Below are 24,193 nucleotides of genomic sequence, written 5' to 3' on the forward strand. Positions count from 1 at the left end.
ACAATGTTTTTCATCCAAATGTGTCAGAGGGAATAGYTTGCAGAACACTTTGTGAGCTCACTCTGAAGGGTGTTAAAGGTTTAAATGCAGTCAGGTCCCGACCAGCCTCACCTGGGGGCTCACCTGGGCCCCGAGGACTTCAGTGTTTTGCTTTTGCTCTTCAGGAGGACCTTATTTCAACTTCTGTTCTTGAGGCTTCACTTCTGAAATAGTGCTCACGTCAGGTACTGGTGTTGTCTCACTAAGATGTAAGTAGTTACATGTGCATGTTGATAATTCTGCAAAGGCTTTTTTCTTTTTTTTTTTTTCTCTGGGATATGCAGTCATTTCTGGGTATGCAGTTGAGGGGCATTAGATTTTGTGTGTTTTATATATCTACAAAATATGTATTCTTTAGGAAGCTTCCAGTCAGTAGCATGTTTAAATTCCCAGGCTTTCTSTCTAACTAAAAAATTTGTTTTAATCCAACATGCTCATTAAAGTGAGTTTAATGCACAGTTCATACACAACTTCAAAGTATGGCAAGGGGAAAACAGAATCAAAAATCTTTCAAAACCTGGAACAAAAGAAACAGAAAAAAGAAAAAATKATTTATCGAGAGCTCAGTTTAGTTTCTTTTCAGAAAAATAAATTCTTAATTAGAGAATATCCATTAAAAAAAAATACCATGTCTGTCTCTTTCACACCCAGAATACTCTTGGGAAAATAAATCCTTTATGAAAACAGAATGAGCGCATGCTTATGATGCACTGTTATGATGGAGTGTTTCTAGGCTTGCTTTGGTTTTACTTTTTTTTTTTTTTTTTTTTCCTGTCAGGTGAAAGTTTTTTTCGTTTTGAGGGTGAGGTTGTTGCCGGTGCCTGCCGTTTCAGCAGGCTTGGCCAGGGTCCCTATTCCTCCCTGGCAACCCTTTAACCGGGACAGGCGGTCCTGTAAGAGGACGGCCAGCGGAGTATTAAAAGTGGGTCTCGCTGCATTTTTTTTTTATATATATGTGTATTTGCTTGCTGCAAGAGCGTTTCCCCCCTTCCTCTCCCAGCGGGGAGCCCGGCCTTGGGGCCACCTGGGAYCCGTGTGGGGCCAGAGCACCATGTGCCTCGAGAAAATAAAACTTTGAGCAAGGGGCATATTTTCAATGGGCGTTTGAGAGTGAGAAAGATGAGGCACACATTTTGATGGGCGCCCTGAGACTTGGTCACGGTGCGGGTGATTATTTTCCCTTGAGAAGGCGCAGTTGCCTGTAGTTAGTGTTTTTGAGAGCTGTGGGTGTTTGCTAACTTCATTTAGTTTAAGCAGCTGGAAAGCTCTTGGAAGGAGAGCTCTTTGCATGCAAAAATGCAACACTCCTTTGGAAGGATAAAAATCTATCTTCAGTCCTCTCCTTTTTGGAGAGGTCTACAAAATACTGTGAGTAAAAATGGATACTCCTGATGCTTTTAAGATTGTACAACATAATGAAGCTGAAAAGCTGTTTGCTTTAAGGATCTGTAAGCGACCAGGGCTGCTGAGATCTTATTTAGAAAGCCTTATTTAAATTTATGAAGTGTCAGCTTAATAGAAAACCCAAGTGTAGAGTTCATCATACATCTCAGAGACACATAAACAGAGAAGTTGGAGGTGTACATCGAATTGAGAATGACTAGTTTGTTACAGTCTGGGCCAACCRGAACCACTTTAATCTGTTCCAGCCTTGCATGTCCAATTCATTCTTTATTGAAAGCTGATTTGAGTGTGATACTYTTGTGGGAATGGGTATCATCAGGCATTTGCGTATTGCCATGTGAAATGAAAATGTAACYGAACTGCTGTTACACAAAGGGCACCCATTAATCCATTTGTGTGTTTGCTTCGTTAGAAAACAGCACAGGCTCATCACCCTTGCTAGCATTGGGGAGAAACTCCTGTTACTTTACTGCTTCTTGAAAAGTGGAGGAAATACTGGCCTTGTATAGCTAAGCAAATCAGTTGATAAAATAYAGAGTAGTTCATTTGCAATTCATGTCCATTATAGTGGAACTGGTGCATTTTATTCCAGATTAACGTGTCCACACGCAAGTGTCGTGGGACAGTTTGTCCTGCAATAGCTGTGTCATCCACTTTCCCTCGTGAACGAGGCCGATGGCAATTGTTCGCTAACGTTGATTTCGTCTTTAGGCTGCTATAACTATACAGTTACTATGCAGGAGATGGCTTATCTCCTGCAAGGAAATGTGTATAACTAACCAACGCAAGATAAGGGTTCTTTAAAATCGAATAGGTTAGCAAGAACTCTCCGTGCGTCCTGCTTAAAATAATCTGCAAAGCCAGAGACTGAACAAAAATACTGCTCTTGATAAGGCCTAGTCCTCCACCCCCTTCCTTGTTCGCGACTTCCTTCCATTCTTCCCACTTTTCAGCTTCATGTTTTGGATAGGTTAGCAGGAAAGATAATCGTCCAGTGGTTGCCTAGGGGTTAAAGCTAGCCTGGCCTGTGTTTTAATTCGCGGAGCTGCTGCCGTTCTCCTGAGCGATCTCGGACAAGCTGGTTAATGTTTGTCTCAATTCCTCTTCTGTGAATCGTAGGTARGGTGGCCCTTCCTCGTCAGAGTGTTGTGAGGATATATTCCTCTAGGTTCGATGGCTTCTGATATTACAGTGATGCAAGGTATAAAAGCTCTCCCGTGCAATCGTGTGAAAATAATATATTGTTATCTCTGTGCCCACAAAAGTTAGAAGGGGGAGATGAAGCTAATTTGAGAGGTTTGTTTGCGCTTCGCTCAAATAGTATGTGCCCTTCGTTCAAACTCTCTAGGCTTTTCTACGGTAAAGCTAATAGACTGCCAGGGTAGCTGCACACCTAAGCATTGAAAAGTCGCTTGTGCTTTTCTGTTTGTGTGGTTTTTATGTTTTGTGTTGTTTTAACCCCTTAGCAAATGCCAAGATATACTGGCTTGGAAAATATACTTAATCAAATGTGTGGTAGTTATGTTTCTAGTGTAGTGATAATCACTGTAGTCAATTGGGTTGCGTCTAATAATCACCATAGCAACTACAGTCACTAAAAACTGAAAATAACTGTTTCATGCAGTTTTATGCCAAATGATACATGTGGGCAATGTACTAACTATTTGAAATGTCACATTCAGCTAAATGATGCCTATTCTGCTGGCAGTGCTTTCCATTGCTTCTCTTGAGCAGAAAGAAAACAGGAGCTAATTTTTGTTCTCAGTATTATTTGCTAAGAGAAATTGATTTTTACTTTCAAAAGCCAACCTTAATGCCCCCTCTGCCTCTTTCTCCAGAACATGCAAACAAAAAAACAGGAAGGCTGGGTAGCAAGTAGTTTCCTTTTTTATTTTATTCCTCTCTGTATGTGGAAAGGGCACGTTTTAAAATGGTTATGCCAGTGCCAGTGCTTTATTTTGGTTTATCTTGAACCTGTCCTTCACTGAATTTAAAATGTATGTATATGTGTGTGTGTGTGTATAATGTATGTATTCTGCATCTCTATTTCTTCTGTCTGGCTTAGCAGTCGCGTGCATCCCTCATAAAATTTAAGAGTAGTAATTGGAAACAGTATCTAGAATACATGTTCTCTTCCTCCCACATGGCTTTACCCTGGTCTCTGACAGCTGTTAYTGCAGTTACTCATTCTGCCTGAAAGGGTGAAACGCAGAACTGTTTTGGAGCTGGAAGTGAGCAAAATGTCAGAAACTGCCTCAGAGGAGGCTTCTTTCTAATGTCTCAGATGCTTCTTGCCTTTCACATGCATACTTGGGGTTTGATTTTTTCAGAGGTGCTGAGCACCTGCATTTCCTGCTGACTGCAGCCAGCCTTTCTCCTTTCAAAATCGCACCTCTTTTCTTAGCTTTTTAAGCTAGCTTTCAAAGCTGGCCTGAGGGCACGAAAACTTAACTTCAAGATTATGTTATAGACCCCTGCGGTGGGGGTAATGGTGGGAGAGTTAGCACCTCTGAATGAATGTGTGCCCTGTAGAGCTGCTGTTTGTGTTGAACTTCTCAGAGAATGGCTTTGCAATCGAATTCATGCTTTAAACTCAACATCGAAGCAGAATTTTGCAAGCTCTGTTGTATAACTTTTTCTTTTGGAAGATGTTGAGAGTGCCTTGCGATCTTGTCTGGGTGGAGGTGTTCGTTTTGTGGGTTTAAATGCGACTCTTCCTTTCAGCTTGCTTCTTTTCCATTGATCTTTAGGAACATCTTATTTCACACTTCACTCTACTTATTTGTATGTATTTTGCAGGGGTCCCTTGAAGCTTGCCCTGGGAATGGACAGCTACCTCCATTTCGGGAGGAAACTAGTGCCTGGTGAGGAAGCCTTCGAGGCAAGTCGAGGAGTGTGCTGATACTCTCTGAAGAGCGAAGGGAAGGGGCGACCTTCCAGGCCAACAGCCATGCCTTTCGGGCTGAAACTGCGACGGACCAGGCGCTACAACGTCCTGAGCAAGAACTGTTTTGTGACACGGATCCGTCTGCTGGACAGCAACGTGATCGAGTGCACCCTCTCCGTGGAGAGCACGGGACAGGAGTGTTTGGAAGCYGTTGCTCAGAGGCTGGAATTACGAGAGGTAAGAGTGGCTCGGGAAAGACCATCTGTCACTTTATAATTTAACACATTTTTACCTCAGGCAGTCTGTTCGTTTGAATCGTGTTATTCTTAGAGCTGGCCTGATACAATCAGCAGCTGGAGCATGGACAAACATATTCTGGTTGCATGAAAACTAAGGACAGAATAGCACTGAGGGCTTTTTGCTGTTGCTTATTCATCCCCACTTTGAGAGCTTGTAATACAAAGAAGAGATGTCGTCTTGTCCTAGAAAAACTTGGTGTTAACTTTTTGAGTTGGGATTTCAGTGGGCTGAGTTGCATTAACTTTTATCTGAGTGTAAGCCCAATTTCACTGACTCTGTCAGCTGAATTATTCCAGTGGGAATGACACCACTGGCTTTCAAAYGTAAGTCTTGATAAAGGAKGTTCTTACGGTTAATATTCTGAAACAGGCAGTAGTTGCATTACTAGTCTGAGTAATTAGTAAAAATCTGAGGATGGGATTTTTTCATCTTTTTTTTTCTTCCTTTTGTTTAACTGAAATATTTGAATATTGTTCTTCCTGTATGTAACAGAAATATTTTACAACCAAAACTCTGAAGGGCTTCATTGCCAGTACTTCCAATAAGGCTTAAGAAGCCTGGTTACCTTATTAAAGACACAAAACCTTTATTTTGTAATCCTTTCTGTAGAGTGTTTTTTTTAAGTATTGAGGAATGAGATTTCTTCAGAAATCTCTCCTGCAACTTTTGTGGCACAAATAAACTTACCTTCTGCAGACTCCTTACATATAGACTGTATGTTCCGAGGCTTTTGCAAATCACAGATTGAAAGCCATTGCCTGGAAACTGCTGCATGTCATCATCCTGCTGTCCTTGATGATGCTTTCTGTAAGCACAGCTGGGAAATTAATCATCTTGCAGTGTCTTATGTTTGTTGGTATAAGACCTTTTGTAAYGGTGACACCTGGAAGACAGCATAGAAACAGCTAGTGCAGATGAAAACTCAACAAAAGCTTATTTTTTGTGAGCTCTCAATAATGATAAAGAATAAGGAAAGAATTTCACTGTGTGTGGGGGGGTGTGTGCAGAATAGGCAGCAGAATGTGCAGGCAGGAATAGCACAGAGAATCAGAATACCAGGTTGCGATTTTCATACTTGCTTTTTATCGTGTAGATTTTAGTAGCAGCACACTCTCCCTGCCAATATGTATTTTTTTTCTTCCCCTTTCTCCCTGTTGCCCTTACAAAGGCTAGGTCTTTCCCTCCATGTGCAGCAGTGAGTCCAGTTCTGGAATGATTCTCCTCCTATTTCTTGAGGGCTTATCTGGTTGGCCCAGCAAAAGCGTGGTGCGTGATGATGCTTTCTCTGCAGGCTTCCACCTGCATTTGGRAACAGTAGCTCTGTCAGTGGGTTAGCATTCTTTTTTCAGAAAGCATTTTGTAATTTCAGAACTTGTTTTATTCCGCTTTGGAACAAAGCCCAAAGTTTCAAAACTTTCCAGAAAAAGAGATCAGGCAGTGGAGTAGCAAAGGAAATTATTTGATCAGTGTTCARTTAAATGGAGGTTTTCTATTGTTTGAAGGATTTTTTTTTCCTCACTTTACAGCATTGTGTGTCTTGCAAAAAGAAATGTATCAGCACAAAAAGTTTGTTTCAAGATGAAAAATATTTTAACAACTCAGAAGAGAATACTTTGATGTTGTTGGACCACTTTTGCCTTCTTTCATCACCCTCCTCACTTTTTTTCTAAATAAAGTTTTGGCAAAGTTGACCCAATTTTGTGAAGTTTAGATTTCAACAGTACAGCATATTTTGGCAGAAGTTTTTTTTTTTTTTTTTCAAGCTTTTCTCTGATCGATTCTACTAGCATGTTTTGCTGCTTGAAATAGTAAGGAGAGAAGAGAATTACGTGCCTCTTCATCCTGGGTAGTCTCTCCCTGTACCCTCTTCCGCTTCTCTCATGAGAAATAATTGAAACACAAGGCTAGAGGTGTATGTGCCTGCATCTGGGGGTTGTCCTTCTCACTAATCGTAACTTCCACTTTTATTCTTCCACTCTAGTCTTCCTGCTACAGTTTGCAGGGAAACAAGGCTAATGCAGTCATGCTGTGACTGTCCCCTTCCYTCCTTAGGCTTCCTGTAATTTTTGAACTTGCCAGCTGATGAAATTTTACAGTAGGGTCAAAGATACCTTGACAAAGTTTAAATTTCTATAAGATTTGTGCAACCTATGTATTTGGGTAGAGGAGAGAAACCCAGTAAGTATAGCAGTTGAAGGGGGCAAAAATTTTTTTTAAGAATCGATATTGGAGAGAGACTTTATAAATTCCCCAAATGCAGCAAAAAACTTCAGCTGAGATATGCACTTTCTTAGCAGTCTGGGTGAGTCAGCTATGAGGTACAAGTCAGTAAAAAAACAAGTTTAAGTTTTATGCTCACAAAACTGTCATTAAAATCCTGTTTCAATCTCCTCCAGACAGTCTTAAGTAAAAATGTCTTTTAAAAATAAACATCAATTTTTTTTTGCATGCCTTCACCTGTTCTTATGTTTAAATAAATTCAGGTGTACCCCAACTTTTGCCTTTATGTTAGGAATGTACCCAGGTTTCACTCAAATGGGTTTCTTGGAAACAAACACACAGAAACTTAAAAAAAGAAAACTGCTAAAAACCAAAACTGTTTGAGATGACTGAATGTATTGTTCTGAAGGACTGTCAATCATTATACCACACAGGCCTGAAAAGCAGTATCTAATGGATTATGCATATTTCTATTTGATCTCTGGGGAATATAACTCCCTCCCTAACTGAGTCAGGGTTCAGGGATAGGTCAGTAGAAAGCGTAGCCCTGTAACTACTGTAAAATCTGTTTTTATCCTTTTCAGCAAAGCCCTTTTCAAAGTATCAGGTCTTCTRGTTAACAGTTATCAGCTCTAATAAAAAGAGCTCTTAGGTTAGCATCATTAAATGAAAAGGAAGGGACAAGGAGTGAAAAGAAAGGAAAAAGTAATTTTTAATYCTGTATGCATGTGTGCAGATTAGAGGAAGGATTTTTTTTCCATCTAATGGGACTTCTTTTCCCTTCAAATGAGGCTAAGTGAACCTGCTCAAACTAAGAGTAATCTGTACTAATCTTTTATGAGACTTGATATCTGTTTCTTCTTTTCCGTTGTCCTTAATTTACTATATAAAATGATAAAAAGTTTAAAGAGCGTTGGATGTTCTGATATACTTTAAGTCTTTTTCAGCAGGAGGTYGGACAAGAACGGTCCTTTCCAGCCGGAATTATTCTGTAAAGCTGCATTTCTGCCAATGGTCCCTCCAGCCCTACGATGTCCCGCCAAAGCAGGTGGCCGGCAAGCCGAGCGCCGCAGGTGGCTGCTCTCCTCGCCGGCTGCTGCGCCGCCGAGGCCGTTTGCTGTGGTTCCCTGCCCTTTCCTCCTAGAAGGTGTCCCCTCCTTGCAGGGCACCACCGGACACCGGTGTTCAGCACCACGTTGCCTCGCGTTTGGTTCGGTTTGACTCGTCTCACCGGCTAAGCTGGGACTGGGGTCAYGCCGTGCTGGGACGAGAGACCTTCTAGGGGCGATTGGCTGCAATAAATGGCACCTTCCTCTCTGCGCTAGCACCTCGGGATAGGAGCGTTTCGTGGATTTTTTGCCCTGAGCAGCTGGGACTTGCCCTTTCTCGGAGATAAACGTTTAGTTGGCTGCTTAACCAGATGCCCCAATAAACATTGAGCCTCTCATTGGRTTCTTTGAGTGAGATTTGCTAATTTAGCAAGTGTCTGCAGCCTTGCTGACAATTCTRCTGTTTTTGCCTGACATGCAGGAACGAGTAGCTCTGGGCTGGGAAGTATAGCTAAGACTGAGTACAAAATTACTACATTGCCTCCTGAAGTTCCAGCTGTAATGTTCTTTTAAGACTTTTCAGCATAGTTTTTGTTAGAATATCTTTATTCGGTTTTATTTTCTGACTCACCATATTTCAAATATGACCTTTTCCACTTTGTGTCGTTAGTCTGACAGGTTCTCTGTTTCCTGTCTGCTGCTTTAACAGAGAACAAGCAGTTACCCAGTAAGTATAAGCCGGAATATTTAGTACCATGTACTAAGTGATGTGTGGCAAGTAAGGCAATTTTTGAAAACTTGAGAGGAAATTCATATAAACTCTTTTCTTACAGAACCCTTTGTATTTTTGCAGATTAGGCATCTCAAAAGCACTAGCAACTGAAGCTCTTTGTGCACAAAGTGGACATGCATGCATATGTTTAGCGTSATGAAAAGCTTTCCTTCAACATTATCACCAGAGGGTGCCAACCATGAGTAGGAGAAAGATGGTTTTTAAAGCGAAGGCATCGTTTGTTTTCTGTGGTACTTTGACTGCTAGTCTACCTGTTAAAACAGCCAGGTGTAGKTGTATTTACTCTGTGAAAAAGGGAACGAAGGCAGTGGTTTATTTTGCGTGGATGACCAAACAGGCAGCTTTGGAGCAAATTAGTTTTGAATCAGCAGCTTATAGAAGAAAAATATTCCATTTTTATATCCCATCACCKAATTCATGTTGCATGTGTGCTTTAAGAATGTCTTGCAGGTGGGAATGTATGGCAACGTGCAGCTCGTCTCCTGCAAGCCCTTCTGGACTGTCGTATGCCTGGTCGTGATTGTAGTGTGCAGAATTTGATGATCCAGCTGTTTTCTATCTCATGTTTCTCTGTTCCTGTTTGTGAATTCATGTTTCTGGAGGAGAGAGTTTCTTTAGGCATTTACAGTAGTGATTATTTAAGTCCTTTAGCACTGTGGAGTTATTTGAAAACACAACGTCGAGAAGGAGAATTCATTGTAACAGAGAGGTTGATATTCAGATAAAAGGGTTGGTTGTCTCTTCCAAGTGCTTTCATTTGTGACTTAAGACCCAGCTCTGCAATTCTTGTGCTTCATCTATAATTGCTCGACCTTCTCCAGGCTCCCTTCCAGGAAAACAGTGGTCTTTTAGTAGCGTGAAACGTGTGCCGCAGTGGGTCAGCCCACTGCTTCTGCAGGAGGCTAGAAGCTCAGCTGCTGCGTTCTGTTACCTTCATATTCCTTGGAAGTGATTCAGACACTATCTAGTTTTTTTTTTCTGCATTTGGTGCTCAAAGAGCTTTTCTACCGTAGCAAATCTAAATTTCTGTGCCCCCTCCATCGCCTGTGGAGGGACTGTGCTCATTCAAGCTGTTTAGTTACAATACCCTTAATCTGTTGAGTAATCGATTTAGGCTTCAGACTGCAAATCATCTTAGCTGCTAGAGGTTTTTAAAATAATTGACACTGAAAACTTAGATGCTTGGTGATGTGAATGTTTACTGTCTKTTTAGTAACATGGAAGATCTGTTTTCACAGATCTGCACAGTTTCTTGCTGAGGGCAAGTTGCCCTGCAGTGAATTTCAAGAGTTCATGTATTAAAGGATTTCCCCTATGAGGTAGTGAAATCACTGTGCTTTTTCCTGCCCTCACATGCATTCCTTTCCTTTGCTGTCTCCACTTTCCCTCCCACCTTCATTTTAATCTAATTACTATCACAATGAGCTAGTCAGAAAGAAAGAACTTTTTTACATTACTGCCTACACAGACATGGTAAACATGTATCGGTGGATTGGTTAGTAAATTTTTGTTTATCCTGTGGGAGAAACTGGCTGCTTTATTCATTTCCTGGAGTAATTGTTTTATTGAAGATGCCTTTAAATTCCAGAAGAAAATCCTGCACTGATTTCCTTCAAAAGAGGAATAGGTAGTTTCACTGTACCAAACTAAAAGTTAAGGAGACAGAACTAAGCAGGACTGAAGTTGTATTGCAGGCTTGTCGGGCTTAATTGATGAATCAGCTTGAATTAGTTATCACCTTAGTTAAATGCAAGTCTGGACATACCCCAAACTTTTGAAAATATGTACGTAACGAGACGCTAAAGTAAATACACCTGCATTCTGGTTTAGTGTTTTAACTATGATCCTTGCTTGCATGCTTTCAGCAATAAAATGGTTAGCAGCATTGCCCCTTCTAGTTTGTTGTCATTCTAAACATTTTGTCTTTTCAAAACTGCATTAGCTGTACTTGTCTCATATGCTAAATCCTAGTAGATGTAATGATTTTAAGATATGTGTCCTCACCAGAGWGGACAGAGAACAACAAAGAAACCAACTGTTTCGTGGTGGTTTTTGCAAGGTGYCATGATTGAAATTTGTCTGCTACTTTTGAAGATACATATAAATATTTTTTTGAAAGTGTGAGTATTTGGAAAATCCAGTTAGTGAAATTTTCATGGTTGACTTCTAGGCCAAACTCTCTGAATGTGTTGGAAATGATTTCAAATGAAAGCTTTTATAAGACAGCAAATATATTTTTTTTCTATTCTTTGTCTCTAGTATCTTTATTTAAAATGAGATGCTATGCRTAAAGGATAGTGACTGTGGAATGATTGGTGTCCAAGTAAGTTATACTATAACAACAAAATAAATATTTTGTTTGTTTTAGTTATATAAAGTAATATAAAGTAATGGAAACTAGTGGAAAGTTTCTATTGAATAGGAAGACAGTGGGATTGAACCCCAAGAAAGTTTACTGAAAATAAAGAGAGAAAAATATACAGGAATAGTAATGCTCCTACTTCYGGATTCTAAACCTGCTCAGTCTCAGCTAAAGCTCCTATTGTTGCTTCTGTTTCATTCATTTTGGTGTTACTATAGGGTAGAATTTTGTATCGATGGCATTGCTGGAAATCTCCAGATGCTGTCAGCTGCAATGTTGCAGAAAAAGGAGTGGGTGCAAACTTTATAGTTAAGGCTACAGTTAGATTTCCAGGCAGAAGAGGTATTAGTTCCTGTATTGAACGTGAAAACATTATTTCTCTGTTTCTGTGGATCTGTAATAACACTACTTGTTGTTAATTTTAAGATACATTTACCTGCAGTGGTAGATTAGATGTTTAATRCAGTGATTTAAGGGCTTTTTGCTAGAATCCTTCGTGACTGGATTGGATATTCCTTCAGATATTTATTGCCAACTTTTAATATTTAAGGTCTTAATTCTGACCTGTGTTCCTTGTGCATGCCTCTCCAGCAGYAACAGTCCTCTGTGCTTACAAGAGCTACTGTAGTCATTGAGTTTAAACAGCTTGGGAAATAGCTTAAGTTTTCAACCTGGTATTTCTATAAGAGCAAACAACCTGTRCTTGTAATGCAAATATTGAGTGTAATACTTGCATTAACATATCATAAAACCTTGTGAATACATTTTTTAAAACATAATCATGTTCTCTATGGGGGAAATGGTTCTCATATTAGTAGATATATTTCAATATATTTATGTGGGTCTGCATTCTTTTAATARCTGGAAGAATTACATTGCCCTTTGCACTCAATGGACCTGATCCAAAGTCTCAGGAAGCCTCTGTGYTTTGATTCAGATTTGGTGTTTGCTGTCTGTTCGTAAGGCACAGACATAAACATATCATCACATATGATGACATAACATGTCAAATAAGAAAATTAAAAGAGCCAGACGTTCGAAGGTTTTAAATTCTTTTCTGTAGAACATTTGTCACCTGTACCRTAATCCCAAAGAGAGCCTTTTAGTGTGCACTTGGGAGAGACTGTAAGAACAACATTAATAGCACTCTGAAGTGCATTGGAGTGCAATATTAATTTGTCATTGCCTTCAAAATAGTCCTAAAAAGCAAAAAGACAGTAAAAAAATTACTCTGTGTATGAGAATGGAAAAATTGACACAATGTCATCTGTTCTTACTTGCACTCAAGTCATTGGTTGTGTATGTGTGTGGTCTTGCTAAAGAGGATAAACTGACACATTTTGCTTCTTTATCTAGACGCACTACTTTGGCCTTTGGTTTCTCAGCAAGAGCCAGCAAGCCCGATGGGTGGAACTAGAAAAACCTCTGAAGAAGCAGCTGGACAAATTTGCCAATGAGCCTTTGCTTTTCTTTGGAGTAATGTTCTATGTGCCCAGTGTTTCCCGATTGCAGCAGGAGGTAACAAGGTAYGTGGGATTCCCTCTGTTCACTCTGCTGTGATATAGCTGGGAGGGAATGGACAATTACTGTGTTTTTGGAGCTCAGTATTTGTTCAGGTATCATTTGGTTCTTTAATTTCCTGTCTGTTGTCCAAATGGGAAAAAGTGAGAGAAGCCACCGCTTAGCTGTGTCTGTTTGGAAAAAAAATARCAATATTGGGGAGTGATTATACATAGCCATGTGCAGAAATAAAAGGGAATAATAGATACRTGCTTAAAAGCCTGAAAAAAAAATAAAACAGTCAATGGTGACCATATTCTTTTTCCATAACCTTCTACTGATTAGAAGAAAACCATAGACAGACAACCTYTGTACACAGTTTTAGTTTATTATTTTTATGTCTACCTGTGTTTTGCAGAAAGTAGGCTTTGGAGTTTTTTCTGKGTTTTGCTAATGCCATTGCTGTTTTTCTCCTTTCATGGTTCACAAAAGGATTTAAATCGTTAGAGGGTATTAGTTCTTTAATTATAATCAGGGTGCACCTTCACAAAAAACTTTTGTAGGAATTGCTCTTTTATTCGGGGCCCTGTGCTGCAGTTTTAACAATGCAAGTGTTTTGAGTGGCTATYCTGTAATCCACATCACTGTGGTTTGTGTGCATCTGCRTTGTATTAAAAAARCAAGAAAAAGAAAAAGCCCACCTCACCCCAAAAGAGGTGGACTGGCTTTCTTTCTTAACCAAAATTATTTCATTTATCTGGTTCAGAGCAAAGTTGCATCAATGCTACTGTAGACTGCAGGGCGACCCTGGAGCAAATGGATAGGGCATGCAGAGTGGCAGAAACTTCCTAAACCAGCCTTGTCTCTGAAAAAATGTTCTGTTGCTGCAAACCTGAAATGCACCACATGGGCATCATACTTGAAAATAATGTATAAATAATTGAGAAAAAGCATCTTCATTCTAGAAAGTGTAAGATGTGAAGCATTGTCATTTTTGCAGATTGTATACTAATGATACTTTTTAAGACCCAAGTGGGAAAATAATTTTGGTAGAATGCAAAAGATTTAATTTTTAAAATGAAAGCTTTTCATTTACAGTCTTTTGACCACTGTATATGTAGTATTCATGCCAAATAGTGGGCTGAAAGGGTAGCAAAACTTGCATGACCCTGGGAATAGACTTGAGCTTGAAGGTTGACTTGTGTCTGTTTCTCTGTTCCCATTCTGTAAGSCTTGGGCAAGGGAAGCCTTGTACTTTTCCTGCAGAATTAATTAATGCGCAGTGGGAATGTTTGAAACTTTCTGTTCTGCGCTTCTGCCAACCCAATCCTGGGCTAATTGTCTCCGAGGAAGAATGACAGACACTTGGATGCTATTACCTCTTTGAGCTGCAGCCTGCCGTGCTGATTGCTYGTTCTTAGCTTACCTGCAGAGGTATACTTGCACATCTTGCCCTGGCTGGTAATAAGAGAGCATTTTGGTGACTATTGAACTTCACAGCACTTTGATTTTGAGTGCCTACTTTATTTATTTTTTCTTTCTGATGCTTAGTGATGGTAACATTAGCTGCAGAGTCTTGTAAGTGCCTCTGAATGTCTGTGGCAAAAACCGCAGTTTACTAATGGATCTCAGATACAGAATAGACTGCTAAGRTTTTCTTTTTTGTCTCTTGAATCAAAATGGCTTCACTCTAGATCATGTGATGACAGCAAACATTCAACTGTGCAATTCTAGATAGATGCAGTAAATCTCGTTCAAAATGATGGCAGTGAAGATACTGAGAATTTCTCATCTGAAGCAAATGGTGGAGGAAGTCTTAGTCTGAAGTGTGTTTAGATGGACAGAAATGTTGGCTTTTAGGGTTTTTGGTTTTGTTTGTTCTTGGTAAACTAACGAACAGTTGTTTTGAAATGGAGACCAACTGTTTTCAGAATTAGGCTTTGTTGTACGAATTCTGCTTGCCCATTCAGGTCCTGTGTGTTTGACTCTTCTATGTTATATTCAAGTGACAAATCTGTCTTGAATGCAAAACTCATGACTGACCACTTCATCCCCTTCTGGGAAGCTGCAGAACTACTGCAAATAAATAAACCCAAAATAAAACTCAAGCCCAAAGCAAAACATCACCAAAAGCTGCATCTGCAAAGTTTGTGACAGAACACTGCTAGGGGTGAACCCGTTACYTGTGGAAACATCACCAGTCCTAAGCTTGCCTGGCCATGTTTGAAGCCTGAGGTGAAATCTATCTCTCAGTCTGGGTTTTCAGTTAATTGCAGGCTCTAGAATTGCCAGCGTTGATCAGTCTTCCTAGATAATTATGAAAAGTCTTCTGAGAATATTTAAACCAACACTGCGTAACTCACAAGTATACAGAAAACAAGGGATTAGTTTGCTAATATGGTTTGTTCTGCCTCACAGTCTATAATTCTATACAGTAGGCTTGATAGACTGTTATGAGAGATTTGTCTTCTGACATGAATATTTTGCCCTGCTTCCAAGGCCTGCAGCACCCTGTGTCTCAGGTACTGTCACTGAGAAAAGGGAAAATGGTTTGAGGCTTCTGGGGTTTTGTTGGTTAAGAGGAGCTCTACYTGTGAGGTTGGTCATGGGCTCTGAAACAGTGTGTTTTCCAATTCCTTTTATTTGAAGAACCATCTTCAAAACAATCCATGGACCATTTATGTTTTGTAGTTGTCATGATTGGAGCTGACAGGGGTGATCCTTGTAAAAATAAGATAATTCACGTTTAAGTAAAGCTACAGAAGCTTATTTATAAAATTGAAACTTTAGTACATTTTATCATAACTTTCTATATTGTGTAAACCAAATGTTCATGCAGATATAAGGTTGAGTAACACTGCTGCAAGCACTGTCCACCTGTAGCCAACAGATTCTAGGGGAACTTGTTTATATGTGGTGTAGTGGGAAAGGAATGAAAATATAATCTAATTAGAAGTCAATGCCATCATTTAGAGGTAAAACATGATCAAGAGTGTCAACTGTCACTGAAGCTAAACGCAAGCAGCAGTGCTAGCCACAGAACCACTGAATGGTTGAGGTTGGAAGGGACCTCTGGAGATCATCTAGAGCAACCCCTCTGCTCAAGCAGGGTGACCTAGAGCATATTGCTCGGATCCCTGTTCAGATGGACTTTAAATACATACAAGTACGGAGACTCCATAATCAGTCTGGGCAGCCTGCTCCAGTTTTCAACCACTCTTGCAGTGAAAAAGTTTTTTTTTTCTTGTGTTTAAACAGAATTTCTTGTATTTTTAATTTGTGCCCAAATGAKTTCATCATTCCAAAGGTGTAGATGGGTTTGGAGTGACTGCATAGGTGAATGTTTGACTTGGGTGGGCCACGTGAGTAGTTACTGAGGGTTTATCGGCCTGTCATGTTAGCACAGGCACGGCCATCCCTCAGTGTGGAATGCTTGTAGCTAGGTTGTAACAGGTATTTCTGATAACAGGAGAGAAGAGGGTCTTGTAGGATCCTTGGGAAAGAAAGTGAAAAAGCAAGACTACCAGTGCTGTACATTCAGTGAACAGCTCTTTGAATTCGTCCTCTGAAGCCTGAGGAAAGGATGTGAGAAAGACTAGTCTGAGGGACCCACTGGTCGTTTTAGTARGCCAGATGTGACTCTCTGGCTTGGAGTTCCTCGCTTCTCTTTCCAAGAATCAACACTTGCTTAAAGATGGAAGACATCAAGGTGCGGTGGTGGTGGTGGTGGTTGAGGCTTCTCAGGAAAGCTGTGTTTCTTGAGCTGTGATAGAAGCTTTCTGCAGATAACCTAGAGAAACGTGCAAAAAGGAGCTACCAGTTATAGAGTAGCCTTCTTTTTTTGGTAAAGAAAATGACAGAAATGTTTTTGCTATATCTTCCTCTCAACATCAGCCTTGTACTCGCCATACTGGGTCTTTTCTTAGGATAGCTAATTCCTACCCCCTAGTCCTCTTATTCCCCTTCTCTTTCTACTCTACTGTTTCTTTGGTGTTGGGCCTATGACCCCATTTATACATACCTTCTGATCCTGTTCCGTCTCCTCCAAGCTCCTGGTGACTCCAGCATCTCCTCCGCCTTCAGTCCCCATGTTCTGCCTGCACCCAGTCCCACAGATATCTTCCAGTGGAAATTATGAGTTGTAACCCCACGATCATTTTCTAAGGCATCAGTAGTAGTTCTACCATTTTATAATTCCTATAATTTGAAACATTCTAGGAGAGTTTGTGCATAGACTAAAAGGAAGAAAAAAAAAAAGCCCCAAGGCTTGGTGCAGAAGCCGTTTGGGTGGGCGTATGGGGGTTGGCACATTAACAAAAGGAATTTTTCATGGAGGGCTCTACAGGCTAATCAGAAAACCTCTTCTTAGTCATCCAGCTGTTCTCAGAGTGAGCAGCCATTGCAGGTGGAAATGCTGTGCCTGTTTTTGGCATATTAAAAGCACCTGGGATTTGCATACTGTCTGATATAAAGCAGTCTTTTTGATGCCCTGTAGAGAAGATATTTGCATAGATTAGAAATGTTAAGTCTGCCTTTTATTTTCTGCTAACTGCTCAGAGGAGGCATCCCTTCAACCATTTATGTTTTTTAAAAAAGTAAGTCTTTGTACAGTGTCTAGAGTAAACAAACTTGCTTTCACTGTGCTCTTGTCCCAAAAACAGAGAACCCACGCACTCATGTGGCTTTTGAAAATGTGGGTGCAACTCTGCTTTCYGCACAAGTATCAGACAATCCATGTTATCTTTTCTTTCTTTTTTTTTTTCTTTTTTTTTTCAGTTCAAAGAAATGACTAAAGTTACAGCTCAGTCCCTRCAGTAAAATAATGAGGGTCTGTTTTGGTCTGTTTTCCTTTCTTGGAAGAAGCTTTCAGTATCTTATTCTAACTAATAATATCTGACGGGGTTTGTGCTATTGCAGATTATGGCATAATACKGCAAAATAATACTGCTTTCCATGTAGATTTGGTACACTGGTGTGAGTTGTGTTCCAGCCTTTGCACCGTGCTACACTGGGCACAATCTTCAACTGAGCTCAACAGTCAGCTCTGCATTTTTCTTGGAGATTGCTCTGTATGGCTTTTCTGTGAAAGGAAACACTGAAGGGCTGTATTTGGAACGGGATGGCTGCACCTGCAAAGTGTGGGAATGAATGTGTTTGCAGGTGGAAAATTAGTGTCTGTGACTGCCAGGCCTGTATTTGGAGGGCATGTGAAAAATCAACCTTGGACCCTTCTTTAACTGAATCAATGTGCACTCTTATACTTTGCTGCCTTATCCCTTTGTCTACTATTTCTCGTAGCTGTTTTTTCTGTTTATCTTCTAAGCAAATACTTCTTCTTTTTCACAGTCCCTCCCCCCTTCCCTTTCTTTATTTTTCTTCAAGTGTTAGGGGAGGAATTTTTAAACAGATGTTCTTCTAAAATATACATAGCAACAGACTATTATGACTGTATGAGGTTTGTTAATCACTTGAGAATAAAGGGGAAAATTCTGCTTCATATTTACAGGGAAAAATATTCTGGCAAATACACTTTCTTTTAGACTCTGGACATTTTTTGCTTCCCCTGTATCTTCATAGTGGGTTTCTTTTTTTCTAACTCTCTGCAAAAAAGTCCTCTTAAATGTCTCACCTACTTGATCTGCACTTTTCATCTGTTTTGTTTAAGYTTTTTGAATAAGCTAAGGTTTCACATCCTAATGTGTTGCAAACTTAATTCAAGTACAGTCAGATAGGTTTTTTGCACTGGTCACTGCAGTGCTTTTAATTGCACTGCTATGGTTGGGTAACATATCCTCATTTTCCAGTCTGGTTTTGTGGCAAGCTTAGTGATGTGGAACTATTTTAGCTGTTAAGGTGGTAGAGTACATGAGACTGCTTTACTTTTTATGCTTGGTCACACCATCAACTTGTGGCCACCTGAGGAATGTGTGTGTCTGCAYGCACGCGTGGGTATATTCGCGTGTGTGTGTACACTAGAGTTCAGAGTAGCTGACCTGAGCACTGTGGCGACCTCATTGTTAAAAATCAGTATTTAGGATACCGTAGTACGTCGGAAAAAACAGCAGCATGTGTACCACATGGTGTGCTTTGGACAACCACGACTGTGCTTGCCTGAAGTGATGGGATGTGGTAGGTTGTGTGGCAATACTTGTTAAAACGTATTTCTGGTAGAGCTTAGAATTTTTTAGTAACTCTCGTTCTTAAAAATTCAGCAACATTTTAAGAAGATTCTATTAAAATACAGAGTAGTATTCTGGAGGGTGGGAGGAGAAAACAGCTGTGGGTTTAAGTTGGATGGGTAGGCAATTGAGTGAGAAGTGGGGGTTATACAGCAAATGGGAAGGCTGAGTGCTTAAAAACAAAAGACCTGAATCTGATCTCTCACACTTGGGGATTTAAGTCTGAATGTAACCCTTCGTTCCGTGTCACTGGGGTAACAGGGCTGAAAAGTCTGCTCTTGAAGTGTGGTTTTGAAACAGTGGAAGCCTTACCACCTTGTCCAAAGCTGGCACTTCGCAGGTGCCTTTGCCATTTCATGGTTACTGCATGCTTCTTCCCCAGCAGGCGTTTCAAGAGTTCGCCTGCTCTCGTGGAAGGAGAGTATCCAGCAGCAGGCTGCGTCACTTCCAGAGACATTCACGCAGCCAGTTTTTAGTTGCCCTCTTTTCCAGGAAATGTCACAACTGCTGTGCTTGTGCTGATCGACTGCGCCATGCTTACRTCGCACGTGGTCACGTCGCGCGGGAAAGGCCAGGGCATATAGCCCTCCCTTGGTGCTAGAATGAGCTCCGTGGGCCACCTGGCTGGAGAGACGATGCACCTCTTTGCTAAGAAAAGACTGTGCACTTCAGCACGTGTATGACACTAATGGTCAGAACAGCTCAGTGTTTTTAACTATTTTTAGTTTTTCTTTTTCTATTTTTTATATTAGACTGGATTCTTGCGTAGTGTAAGTCAGTATAGCTCATTTCTTTTACCAGAATATTCCCAACTATATAATTAATGTGTGTAGATGTGTGTATGTTAGTATTTTTATATATAGTATAAAATACTAAAAAGTATAGGTCCACTTACAGTAATTTTAAATTACTTGCATGGATGAAGGCAATCACTTCTATATATTGAAATCATATGAGCAGAATGACCGAATAAGCAGGAAAGARCAGAATATCCTGACAGAATGGCAGACCTTTTTCTTCCTTAAATGGAAGATACTGACTGTACTCGCCTATTCCTTATTGCTCAGTCTTTCCGGTCTTAGAAGTTCCTTGCAAAGAGGCATTCACCGCTTCTCTGTGGAAAGCCGTTCCACACCCAAATATATCATACTGAAAAATCTTTATGACTTTCTGAAGGAAAATATAAACCTGCTAATTCTGTCAAATTTCTGTTGAACTTTTTGTTCTAGCCTAAATGATTTGGAGGGTCAAATTGCCAGATAGTTTTTGCCTAGGAGTGGTGGAGAACAGCTATTAAGAGGCACAGGGTAACATTGGCCTACGTTTGGCAATGCAAAGTCTATCCTTTTTTAACCGAAGAACTAATACATGGTGCTGTAGATAGATGCTGTGTCTTGATACAGAGTAGAAGTTAGAGCAAGTGCCAAGATAGATGTCTTACTCATGAGACTGCATCATGGTAGAGTCTCCCAGGAGAAGCAGCAGGAACTGTAGAGCTGGAATTTTCTAAATCCACAGGAGGCTAAGAAATTTATGCTGGAATAGAATCCTATTTTGGTTTAGACTGAGGTTGCCAGCCCCTCTAACCCTGCAGGGCCCAGTCCTGACCTTCTCGTGGCTGGAATTGTACCATATCTCAGAAAGCTGGGAGAAAAGCAAGTTCTGGGAATCACTTGGAGGTGCAGGTGGCCCTGAGTCCCCAGGGATCCCAGCCCCCTTTGCTGGACAAGGTGGTGGATGGGTCCTGAAGTGACTTGGTAGCATCGACCTTATTTTCCTCTCCATTTTTCTTATTCCTGCTGCAGGAATTCGGGTTAGACTGCAACTCCTTCAACCACCCTGGCCTCTGTCCTGAGAGCTGCTGTAGCTCTAGTGGGGAAACAGCACCAAACTGCTGGCAAGCTAGATGAGCCAGAAGAGCTGTGGGTGGCCACCCAGGCTTAGGCTGGGGTATTTGCATTTTCGTGCTTCTTTGAAGTCTTTTTTTTTTTTTTTTTTTTTAAATTAGTGGCTACTGCGGCATGAAAAACCACACATCAGATTTGTAGCCTGCCTTGTAAGCAAGCTTAATTAGCTTTAATGTTGTTTTTAGAGAATGAAGACAACAACAACAAATAATGTGCAGTATTTGCTTGGGGTTTTTTGTTGTTTTTGTGTTCATATTATTGCAGCAAGTGCATTGTTTTACTTTTCAGTAATATAGATATTTTTTCGATGTGTTATTTTAGTGGATGTTTAAACTCTGGCTTAAAAACAAGAGTTTCTTCAAGGCAGACCTAAGATTCAACATTCATTCCCTGTTTATAAAATYTGCTAAAGAGGGCAAACCCTTCTCCCTGCTGACTTTCGTCAGTGAATGGGAAGCTTGTTCTCTGTGTGTGTTGATTATTGAAAGCTGAGCTCTTTGTGCCAGATATTTTAAGAAGCTGTTGATGCCTAGATCTAATCTATTGCATTATATTGTGCTTTTAGACCAGAAAGTGAATGTGTTTTCATATGTGTGGTTGTGCATTACATATGTAGCAATTCTAAAAAAAAACAGTGTTGCGTAACTATGAATACCCAGTCTTGGGTACTTCAGCCTGAATTCTTGCTTTAGTGTGTTTTAAAGGCAGTGGCTGTCATGGTTAGAAATGTTGTAACARGAATGGCTTGGCATTAGACAGCATAATATTTTTCATCTGATGAGGAGGAAATAATAGTTATTTTATGTCCTGGAGCTTAGCCACGTGTTCTTACATATCTCTCTCATGATGGGAATAATTTATGTTCAATTTTAGTAGAATTGATGCTTTGAAAGTAAACAGTGGCAATGGTAACATTTTGAGTTTCTACTTTTCTTAAATTATAACTGTGTATGATTTATACAGAGTGCTAGTATTTCCTCTGTGGTTCTAGGTCGAGCCACCTGAATCCCTCCATGCCAGCCACGCTTGTGGAAGCATTTACGCTTGGGAGAAGACAGTTGGTAGCTTCCTCTTTATCTATCTGGGCATGCATGCTCTTGGAGACCTTTGCTGAAYTGGTCTATTGCTTGAGTGGCCTGAGCTTGCCATCAATACTGAGCCACCAGAAATGATTCAGATTCTTAAGAAAAATTATTCATTTGAGTATAATGATGTAACAATTTTATTATCAATGCTCGTGATTTCTATTGAGTATTTGAGATTTTTTTCAAACTTTGCAGCTGTTGAAATGGTAGAATTATATGAATTTCAATATGAGGTTTGGGTTTTTTGGTTGTTGTTTTTTGGGGTTTTTTTAGATGTTCAAAACCAAAGTCAAACTAGATCTGTAATACAACAAAGAAATCAAAGCAAGGCATGAAAAGTATGACTCTTGAGAACTCCATAACTTTTAAAAACAACATGTGAAAACACCTAACTTTACCAAACAGAAAAAGTATTATTTTAAAATAATACTGTGATTTTGAGGGATGCATGAAACTTTAAAATTGACAATACTTTAACTTGCARCCATTTGAGAAGTGCAGAGGGAGCCAGATGGAGAGAAAATGTAGATATGTGCAGCAGGACAGATGAAGCAACTGTTCATGGTTAGGACATGACTGCAAACCACCATGTTATAAATGTGTCTTTAATTGCATAGAACAGTCAGGATTAAATCTTAACTTCAGTAAGAAGAGCTGAAGTTCTGCAAGAATGAACCTGAAATGTATCTTGTGATCCTTAAAGAGGAGGAAATCAGTGAAGTATTCTGACACTTTTTTTGCAGGCATGGGGGGGGGGGCTAATCTGTTTCTGACCCAGGAGACACCTCCCCCTCTTTGTGTTCCTCCAAGAAAATGAGAGCTTTTTGAGTCTTTGTGGGATATAATTTTTTTTTTCTGTGAGTTCTCACAGTTGGGACTGTGTTGTGGCTAGATGTATGGGGTTTTGTCCTTACTGGTGAATAGCTTTCTGTGGCTGCGAAGCTGTGTGGTTGGAGGCATCAAACCTACTGCTTTTTGTTCCTGGGCCTGTGAGGTTCTGGACCTGTGTCCTCTGTGTTGTTGGTGATGGACATTTTATATTATGTGGATCACTAGCAAAATCTGGAATACCAGTTCTTGTCTTCTGTTTCAGTCTCATCCTCGATGACTTGGTTTTTCTCTGCTGGATCTTCCAGTGCCCCACAAACCTATATGCATAGTTATAGCTATATTTTTAGCAGTATCCATTTCACGTGGATACTTTCCCTTTCATGTGTGTTTATGGCAAACCTCTCCGCCTGAAAGCCTGCTTTTGTGATTTGAATGTACCCTCTCCCCTCCCCCCCGTTTTTGTTTTATACTTGCAACAGATTACCTTAAATAGTGCTAAAATGTGATTTTAAATCTTGCTGTAATCTGCAGTAGAACAACCTTGTGAAAACCACTACTCATTTCCCTTTTGAAATGAAGTGGAAAATTGAGTTCTGCTTTGCAGACTATCTTAAGGAGAGAGGATGCCATTATAGACAGGGAACTTCAATTTATGCAGCTTGAGGATTTGTCAGAGGAAGTGGTGTTTAAGAGCATGGCTGAGCTACATCTACCAGAAGTTGAAGCACTCTGCAAGAAACCTACTCCCAGAAATGTTGTTGTGACACAGGTTTAAGGTAGGGCTTGAAGCAACATAATGAAATGAGTTTGTTTCTTGTTTAGTTCCAATTCTAAAGGGAAATAATTTGCCCTACTGGACGAAAGCAGCATGSCATCACCACGAGGGTCAGTGGGTTCCATGCTGCTGTTACTGGGTTCCCTCTAGAGCAAGGACTGGGCTGAGATGCTTCAGTGCTTGTGCTGTTGTGGCCTTTGGAAGAGCTCTCAATAGCTCATGGATTTTGTTCCCTGAAGGTTGTCGATGCGTTGTCTTTCCTGTTGCTAATGCAGGTAGAAGCAAATATAAAAACAAATAGCTTTGTTTCCTTTCCTATAACATAGTATTGTTTCCTTCAGTTAGACTTTTTGACTTTCTCTGTTGCATGAAGCAGAAAGATAATTTGCACTAAATTAATAGTCACTGACTTTGGACAGATGGGAAGTATCTCTTCATCTCTTGGTGCACATACATCACGAGAAAACTATTTGGCTTTGAGATTTTTTTTGGTCTTTTCTTGGGGGTGCGGGAGTTGAGCTAAGGTAACTTTTTGCAAATCTTTTCTCTTTGTTTCTTCATTTAGTACTAGGATCAGGAAAAGCACTGAGAAGAGATAATGGTAGTCAGTGAGGTTTTTCTAAACCTTAAAAAATGAAACAGCAGCAGAGGTAGGAGAAATGTGGTTCCTTGGCTTTACTATGTAACAGAACATTAAAAATTCATAAGGGCAATATTGCTTTTAAATGGAAGTGCTATTATCTGCTGGAAAATCCCCACAGCATTTCAGGGTATCTGTTATATTGACTTTTCATTGTTTCCTGTGTTCTCAATCTGCACTGAAGGGTGCAATTCTCAGAGCTGCTAAGTGCTGCTAATTGTG

The 24,193-nt window shown here is 40.2% G+C and overlaps 1 protein-coding gene across 2 annotated transcripts in view; it reads left to right on the top strand.

Moving 5' to 3' along the window:
• PTPN14 (protein tyrosine phosphatase non-receptor type 14) overlaps positions 1-24,193 on the top strand; it is a 121,333-nt gene that overhangs the window by 40,897 nt on the left and 56,243 nt on the right. Inside the window, exons 1-3 of one of the 2 annotated variants that reach the window (XM_085300132.1) lie at positions 2,496-2,562; positions 4,243-4,567; positions 12,411-12,580. In XM_085300132.1, coding sequence (XP_085156258.1) covers positions 4,394-4,567; positions 12,411-12,580 — 344 coding nt within the window. In that variant the 5' untranslated portion in view covers positions 2,496-2,562; positions 4,243-4,393. Of the gene's footprint in view, positions 1-2,495; positions 2,563-4,242; positions 4,568-12,410; positions 12,581-24,193 lie in introns of those variants that run through there. The other variant, XM_085300131.1, reaches the window with a different exon arrangement.

The sequence above is a fragment of the Rhea americana genome, unplaced genomic scaffold, assembly GCF_003343005.1.
Source record: "Rhea americana isolate MKP2758 unplaced genomic scaffold, rheAme1 scaffold_160, whole genome shotgun sequence".
NCBI lineage: Eukaryota > Metazoa > Chordata > Aves > Rheiformes > Rheidae > Rhea > Rhea americana.